An 8,549-nucleotide genomic window follows, 5' to 3' on the forward strand; every position below is an offset into this window, starting at 1 on the left:
AGACACTGGGCAATGCTTGGCAGGCTTTGGCCTACTTAAAGCCATCAGGATTTCAAAATAAACTTTTTATTTTAAGACACAAAATGCTTTGATAGATATGTCTGTATTTCTGCTTTATCTGTACACTAAACATGTATTCCCATCATGCTAAACTTGCCACTCTTACAGGTGTTATATAAGAATATACTGAAAAAGTTACTTTGATCTGAATTGGACAGATGTATTAATTTTAGTTTCTGCATACTATTTAAAACGATGTGTAGGGAAACATGAATTGACAGTAAAGAGTGACAATTGATGTCTTAATTCTGAGTGATTTTAGAAGTGAGAGGACAGGACCGTTTTTCAGTCAAGAGCAACCGGTTGATCAGAGAATACGGTTGATAAAAGATCTGGTGAGCAACAGGTTATGTTTCAAAAGTGGTAGATAATTAACCTGTGAAACTGTTGCACAAGATAGTGGTAGCTGACTTTGCTGTGTTTAGAACAGATCTTACTTGGCCCTGGACAGAATTTGCATTGATAATATGTGCAGGTTTACCATGTTAGGTGCAGGAATTCTGGAGCATTTGCCTGTAGAGCCCCAGCTTGACCCACATAGACAAGTTCAGCTGGACATGATGGATTGGAATTGCAGCAGGAAAAGTGTCTGTCCTCATCTAAATTAAAACCTTGGATATTTGCTGATTTCTTTAAAACACCTTTGTTTTCAAAAGAGTCTGAGTATTAATTAACTAGGTTATTAGTTAGGGATTTGACCAAGACCATGCAGTTTCTGCAGCGAATACAGGCTTAGGCAGCGTTTGCTACTGTGATATTTCTCATTCTATGGAGTTGAGGACTTTGTGGATTCAGATCTGGATGGAAAACATGCCAAATATGGCCAGCTCTTTTTACAACTCAGCCTTCAGAGCTTACTCCTTCCAGCCCTTGCTTTTCAGTATGGTTCCTGGTACATGTTCTTTGTAGAACATTTGGAAAGGCACATGAGGAAAATCTAGAGAAAAACATTTATTCCTGTTGGTTCTTCAGTGTCGTGGAGGAGGTTTCATTAGAAAGGGGAAAAGTGTGTTGATACCTGGTGCCTTCAGGTATTTCCAGGTAAGCTTGGAAGCTTACTTGGTGCTCATCACTTGCTACTCTCAAAATGAGTGAATTAAGGTGATTGTTTGCTTCAGTCTTCTCACACCTAGTGTCTGTTAAATGGAACCATGATTGAAGGGGCTTATGCTTACAGTTCTTGAATTCTGAAGTTTTCTGTTAGTTCAAAGATGTCAAGTATTGAAGTCATGTACTTGGAAATGGCTAGAAATTCTGCATTTGTTTGTTCCCATCACTTTGAATTGGGACAAGTGTATGTTGTTAGAGAAGTAAATAATGTTTTCTAGGCAAATTACATGTTCTGAACACCGGAAAATGTTTTGAATTTGAAAAATATGAAAGTTACTTGTATCGTTATGCCATCTATATGAAAGCATAGCAGATGAAGTATTGCCTTATTCTACTTGAAGTGAAATTTGGTAACTGCTTTAATAATGTCAGGTTTGGATAGCTGTGTGCTTAACTGCTTTCTGGTAGTAAAGATGTTGGTGCTGACACGTGTCAGAATTGCTGTAATTATTTTCTCATGGAGTAAAACATGTAAAGACCTCAATCACAGCAAAAGCAAGTTGAGAGTGATACATTGAATTAAAGGACATGGTCATGTCTGCCCTTTTAAGGTATTGTTTCTCTTTAAAATGCTTTGTTGTCACAGAATCTGTCACATACAGAATATTCTAGTAGAGAAGCTGAAATTAGTGAAACTACTCACAGCTAGAGAGAAACAGTGATACTGGAATAAACTCTTAACCACAGAAATACAAGCTGAACAACCTGGCTGGCAGGTGATGATACAGTGATGCTGTATTAATTAGCATACTAATTAACTTCTCTGTATTTTTCCTTAGATTTGCAAACGAGACTGTCCCAGCAGAATGAAGGTAAACTAGCATTTCATATGACTTGTAATTAGTAGATTTTATTTCAGGTGTCTCTAGGGGAAATGCTTCTGGTATAGGGTTTGCCCATACCTGAGAAATTGTGTTCTGTTAGTTGTCTGTGGGGAATCATGCTGTGATTGGTTTTTTGACTGAAAATTCTTGGTAGCATTTTCTCCAGTGTTGGTAGCATTCCCCAGACATGCACAAAGACATTTCCAAGAAAATGTGTGGGCTGGTATTTGTGGTTGGGTAGGAGACTTCTCCCTGCCTTAGAGGGGTTATTTGAGAATCAGAAGTTTGGGTTTACTGTCTCTGAGTTCCTCCTTATCTGATTGCACAGCCCTTGATGTCTGAAGTATATGGAGAAGGGGGCTGTTACTGCAGCTCCATTGACAGAAGCCTGAAGCCTATGGAAGGGCAGCCTGTGGACAGTGTTTAATACAATGTACTAGCATGATGAGCAGCAATAAATGACAAGTAATAATTTCACAGTTACAGGGAAAGAGCAATTTCAGGTGTCAAATGTTTCCTTCAATCTGTGTTTTCAAGGGATGAATGTGCAACATGCTTAAAACAGGTTTTAAGAATTCCCCAAGGTTGTCTGTCCTGTGCTGTGCAGTCAGCTGGGGTGGTGCTGTCCTGAGCTGCTGCTGGGCTTCCATGAGGAGCAAAACATTAAAGGTGCTGCTGACGTACAACTCAGGCAGACATTTTAGATGCAAATGAAGATGCATGCCTTTTAATGTTCAAATGGAAAATCTGCCAAAATCAATGTACACAATTATATTTTCACTTTTCAGGTTCAACTGTGATTCATAGCGTGCTGGTTTTTGTATTGATCATTTTAAATATATCTCTCATCAATAGTGTCTGGTTCTGAGTTTTGCTTTCCAGCCTTCAATTTCTGTTTAGTCAGAGCTGTTTCTATTATGCTGAATAAATTAAAGCCATGCATAGGAGGTTCTTAGATATGCTAGTGTTTTAGTTTTTTTCTTTCCATTACAACAGTTCTGGCTGCAGCTGCTTCTGTACAACCCCTTGCAACACAGTGCTTCCAGCTTTCCAACATGTTTAATCCTCAAACGTAAGTGATTTATCATTGTCTGTTTGGCATTTGTCAGTTACTTTAACATGTAAGAAGGAAATCAGAATATTGCAGGAGTGTGTTTAATGGGTTCTGGGGTGGATTTTGTCTGAATGATATCTCTGTCCTGTCGTTCCTTCCCTTGTACAGTGAAGAAGAAGCTGGCTGGGACACAGAAATTAAAGATGATGTGATTGAGGAATGTAACAAACATGGAGGAGTTATCCACATCTACGTTGACAAAAACTCAGCTCAGGTATGCCTGCTTCTGCGGGGGACACACTGAGAAGATGTTAGGAGTTCTGTTGCTCTCTTTTTTCTAGGGGGAGCATTACAAATATGGAGCTTTTCCTAAACTGTACCTACATTTTGTAGTTTGTACAGAACGTAGGTGGTTCCCTCCTATTGTGAATCATTGTGTGTAACTTGGATGAACAGCTTTCTGGTGCTGCTCTTGCGGGTTTACCCAGTTGAAGTTGCTGTAGAAGAGCAGTGACCAGGTCAGGCATTTGGCATTTCCCTTAAGCTGTGCCTTTCTCCCAAGTCAGGGACTTCAGTTTCCTCTTTCTAGAGCACAGGCTTCAGCAGAAAGGGCCCTTGCTCCAACAGAATTACAGTGTACAAGTAAATGTGTGCCTCATCCCATGCTTAGAAACAATTGTGGTCACTCATGACATTAAAGCCTTGCAATGGGCAGTCTGAGGGCCTGGAGTTAGAACAGGGAAGATAAAGACTTGCTGCTGCTGACTGAATTCCATATTAATGCCTGCATCTTAAACTGGTGAATATATTTTTCTTCTAACTTTACCTTGTTTACATAAACCCCAGACTGGTTACCTCTTCTTTGTATATTAGCTCTTGGACTGTATAAACTCTGGAAGGTCTGTAAATAGATTAACTCTCTTGAGCCCTTTTTTTAAAGAATTCACAGCCCAAACAAAAGTTCTGTTTTCAGATGGTTTCACAGTTGGGTTAATTTCTATCCATCAGAACTTAAAAGTGTCATCTTGTGTTCCATGCTAAGGTACAAGGCTGAAACCCATGTTCCTGTTGGCGTGCTTAGGTGGGATTGTTCGGCCCTGGTGATCCACTTAGCACTCAGCCATTGCTTTCTTGTGCAGCTGCCCTAATATCACCTGAAACCCTTTCTTGTGGGTTACAGAGAGGTTAGATAGGAGCTGCAGTCCAGCACATAAAACAATGTGCTGCCTTGCCTGGCATTTTGTAATCTTCAAGATCACACCTGTGATCTTGGATCGTTGGACTGATGAGAGGCAGAAACCTTCCCCATAATGTGTTTGTTATTTAGAGAAAACTAAGTGTTCTTTGACAGAAAAAAATCCAAAACGACCAACAACCCAGAACATTTCCCACCTCCAAAAAACCCTCCCAAGAACTAAAAAAAATCACTGCACAACCCCCCAAAAAAACACCACCCCCAAAACTACACCAACCCTCAAGATACCTCACATAGGTTCTAAGCCCATGGAACTGCAAAATTCTGTTTCACATTAGCAGGTGGATTTAAAAGAAGAAACGGTAACATACTAAGTAATAAGTTAATGTTTCATAAAAATTGAAAACTGTTTTGTCATAGTAGCACAGCAGTGACACAGATATAAAATACCCACTGATAGAGTTTTCATTGCACCATTCTGTTTTCCAGGCTTAGGTTCTGGACACTTTCAGGGCTCTGTCCCAGACTTCCATGCTGAGGGCTGTCAGGGGTTGGCTTATGAGGGTGTGATTTGTTGTGGATTAAACAGTTGCAGTCCCAGCTGACTGCATGGCTCATGTACCGCATCTATCTGTGCTGCTGGGTGTTAAGGAAAACCACAGCTTTGTGTTCCTGCACCTCATTTGGGCATTTAAGCAGTTCAGGTGCCTTTGCAGGGGGAGGCTGAGAGCAGAGCTCTGTATGGTAATTCATTGCTTAGTGCCTTAAACACCAGCTCCTAAGCTCAGGTTCGCCACATAAGAAAGGAATGAGTTAGGTTACAGTGGGAAGAGTTAACACAGGCTGACTAAAGCTACTAAAGAAAGCCTGGAATCTATTTTTTAATGTACTATTTTCCTGAGAAATCTGTTTCAGCTAGAATTGATCTTCTTGGGTATTACTGACGGTCTGTTTTTAAGCAGGCAGCCAGAAAAATGCCACACATTACTGTGGGCATCTCTGTGTCTTGGAGTTGTTGGATGTGACTTTTGTAGTTCTCTTGATTGGGGAGGCTCAGTGCTTGATCTGCAGATAGCAAACTCCAGGTGTCTCTGGTGAAGTTCAAAGATGAGTGTGTCATGCACCTTGGGAACCATCTCAGGCTCTTCCTGCCCTGCGGGGATGGGATTTTCCCTTTGCCTCAGTTCTTGTTCAAGTAAAGACACACATACTGATGTTTATATAGGAGAATTTTTATGGTATCTGTCTCCCTTGAAGTGTTGCTTCCCATGTGGGGGAATGGGGAGTGCTTGGTTCTTGTGGAATACAGGCTGTGGGCTTGCATGTTGAGTAAAGCATATGTGTTTGAGGTTAGTGGCTTATAGACCCTGGCAGCTGGGCTGCCTTGGGAGCTACCAGACCCCTTGTGCTCTTCTCTTTCATATGGTGTTAATGGTTAGGAGCCTTTAGATCCTCTTTCTAAAAGGCTCTCAGGATCAGATCAGCCATCCATGGCTCAGTGATTGCTGGTCAAATGTGTGTTTGGGCTATCTTGAAAAATCCTATTTAGAAAAATTGGAGGCTGCAGTAACTGCCACAGTGGAGTAGTGCCTGCCAGTACCACCGACCACTTCTCTTGTGCTCATTCTGTTATGGATTAATGCCAGTGGGTGCCTGGTGAAGCAGGTGTGGCTCTGTCACAGCCAGGTCCAGGAGTGGCTGGGGAAGTGCCTCTGACTCCTCATGGGCTGCACTATTCTGTCTTGCAGGGCAATGTGTATGTCAAATGTCCCTCCATCGCTGCTGCCATTGCAGCTGTCAATGCTTTGCATGGGAGGTGGTTTGCAGGTGAGTGTTCCATGTACACACGTACATTTAGTCATCCATTACAGAAATGACCAAACACTGATGTTTACTTTTTTTCCTCTTGTGATTAGGTAAAATGATTACAGCAGCGTATGTACCTCTTCCAACATACCACAGCCTTTTCCCAGACTCTATGACTGCAACCCAACTACTGGTTCCTGTTCGACGATGAAGATTAATTTAGTCAGTTTTGTACATAGGTATTTTTTGGAGGAAGATTGAGTTATCTTTTATTTAGATAAAACTAAAGGAAAGGATTTAATGTCATTTTGTGTACACTTCCTGCTATCTTTAAAAATAAAATGAAGTAAGCAGAAATGCAGTGTGTTCATTCTCCCTAACTAGCATTTCCACTGTATACAAAGCTGTTGACTTCTTGTTCTGCCTTGTAATTCTTGTACATTGACAAAGGTGATCCGTAGGAACTGAGAAATAGCTCATAGATAACAAGTACTCTGTAAAAGGCAGATGGGACATAATGACATTTTTAATGTTTCATGAGCCTTTCTTTTAATGCAGCAAAGACATTTTACATTTCACTAAATGTGGGTGATCTGCTCAAGGGTAGTATCTGAAAGAGACTGGATGAAGGGACATATTTAGTGTTTTTGTATAAATGGAAAATCCAAAAAGCTACTGAATGCTGACTGCAGACAGCTACTCAGCTTGCTTTGTGCTGAATAATTGGTAAGAATAGGAGGATTGAAGGGTTTTATTTCTTGATGGTAACTTTTGATTATTGTATCTGTAAAAGTTTCTTTGTAAATACTGTTTGGTGTGTCTAAGTTTCCAAACAAAACATCTCTGCATTTCCAGATGAGTTTCCACGTGTGCAGTGGGGCAGAGCTGGAGGATTTCAGCCAAGTCTGAAAATGGGTAGGAAATACAGAAACCTGTTTTGTTCTGGTTGCATATAATCTTTGCTCTTTTTAAGCTCTGTGAGCTCTGAAATATATTTTTGGGTTACTTCAGTGTGTTTGACAAGACAGCTTGATATTTCTATCAAAGACTTTCATATTGCAACAATCTTTGTAAGAACCACTCAAATAAAATTCTCTTAAAAAGGCCTTCATGAAGCTTTATTTCTCTGCTCTCCCAATGTGACTTCAGGCAGTGTGTGCTTATGCCTGGAGGTGAGTCATAGATGCTGTGCAGTGCCCAGTATGCAGGTACACCATGGGATATCATGTGGTCAGAGAGTACATGCAGAAGCTGTTCCCAGCCCTCTGTGCAGTGTGGCCATGGTTGCTGAGGACCTGGGCACAACTCTTACCCTCCTCAGGCATGCTTAAAGTTCAGTCCAGAGACAAACCCCTCCTGCCCACCTCCACTCCCATCCTTCACAAATGGTTGAGAGTCCTGGGGCTGGAGGAGTCACATTTGCTTTCAGTCTGGTTTCTAGAGGGAACCTGCCCCTGTGCTTTGCCCTTTCTACCCCTGTTCCATCTCCCTGGCCTTTTTAACCACTAAGAAAAGACCAAGGGGGAGAGAAGTAGGGAGAACAGAACATTCCTCGAGAGTGGGTGGAGGTGGGGTGTTGCCCTGATTATCAAGAGTTTTCTAAAGCCTTCTGAGTTTACATTCTTGTAGAGAACTTTCTCACACAACTTTCTGTAAACAACCTATTGTTTTGCATTCTTTCATAGAGGCAGAGAAATTTGATGTACTGGTAGTTTGTCCAGTGTCGTTGGAGAGGTGGCACGTTCACCCTCCAATCCACTGGCACCTTTGAGAACTATGATTGGAGTCAGAGAAAATAAATTAGTCTCTTCATCATTACCAAAGCTGTGGTGCGTAGTTTTTCCTTATGTCATCTGGTTACATCGGGGCAGGCAGCAACGCTGCTGGTGCGCCTGTAGTATAGTGGGGAGAGGACCTGCTCTGCAGCCTCTGGGGCTATCCTTAATCAAAGAACTGGGAGCAAGCAAAAGGTAAAGGTGGAGAGGGGCTGGGAATACAGCAGGATCCTGGGAATAGTAACACAATTGAAGAAGTAGAGCTGGCTCTCTAGGTGTGCTTCACCTGAGAACAGGCTTTGAGTGGTGAATTTGTGTTTCTCCCTTAAAAACTGGGGAAAAGGCACTTGTACCAGGTCCAGGCTGTACAGGTGCCAGTTGAGGTAGTGTTGTTGCTCACATTTTCCTTACACAGAACTAAAGGAGGAGCAGAAAGAGGCCTTATTTCAAAAGGCAAGTAATGGAAGACTACAACACCCTTTCCTAGGTCAGTTGTAGGCAGTGCTTCTGGGGCTGGTGAGAAGCAGGAGCGATTCCCCTGCTCTCCTAGGTTAGTCCTGGCCACCTTGTAGGCCTGCTAAACCAGAATTAAACAAAAGGCTTTGTTTCTGGGAGCACAGCTCTTATGGGAGCTGCCTGAATCCTGGGGGTCCCTTCCTCTGTTGAGGGCATCTGCCCCATGACACTTGGAACTTGGAAATGGACCAGCTTCAACCCACCTATTT

At 41.9% G+C, this 8,549-nt stretch overlaps 1 protein-coding gene across 16 annotated transcripts in view; it reads left to right on the forward strand.

Annotated features, from left to right (window-relative positions):
* The window catches only part of RBM39 (RNA binding motif protein 39), a 30,786-nt gene extending 23,628 nt beyond the window's left edge, over positions 1-7,158 (forward strand). For 14 of the 16 annotated variants that reach the window (XM_053992937.1, XM_053992942.1, XM_053992938.1 and 11 more), the window contains 5 exons: positions 1,950-1,982; positions 2,991-3,066; positions 3,217-3,322; positions 5,992-6,070; positions 6,160-7,158. In XM_053992937.1, coding sequence (XP_053848912.1) covers positions 1,950-1,982; positions 2,991-3,066; positions 3,217-3,322; positions 5,992-6,070; positions 6,160-6,260 — 395 coding nt within the window. In that variant the 3' untranslated portion in view covers positions 6,261-7,158. Of the gene's footprint in view, positions 1-1,949; positions 1,983-2,990; positions 3,067-3,216; positions 3,323-5,991; positions 6,071-6,159 lie in introns of those variants that run through there. The other 2 variants (XR_008439740.1, XR_008439741.1) reach the window with 1 other exon arrangement.
* Positions 7,159-8,549: the final 1,391 nt, after the last annotated feature.

This window comes from Vidua macroura, chromosome 17 (genome assembly GCF_024509145.1).
Source record: "Vidua macroura isolate BioBank_ID:100142 chromosome 17, ASM2450914v1, whole genome shotgun sequence".
NCBI lineage: Eukaryota > Metazoa > Chordata > Aves > Passeriformes > Viduidae > Vidua > Vidua macroura.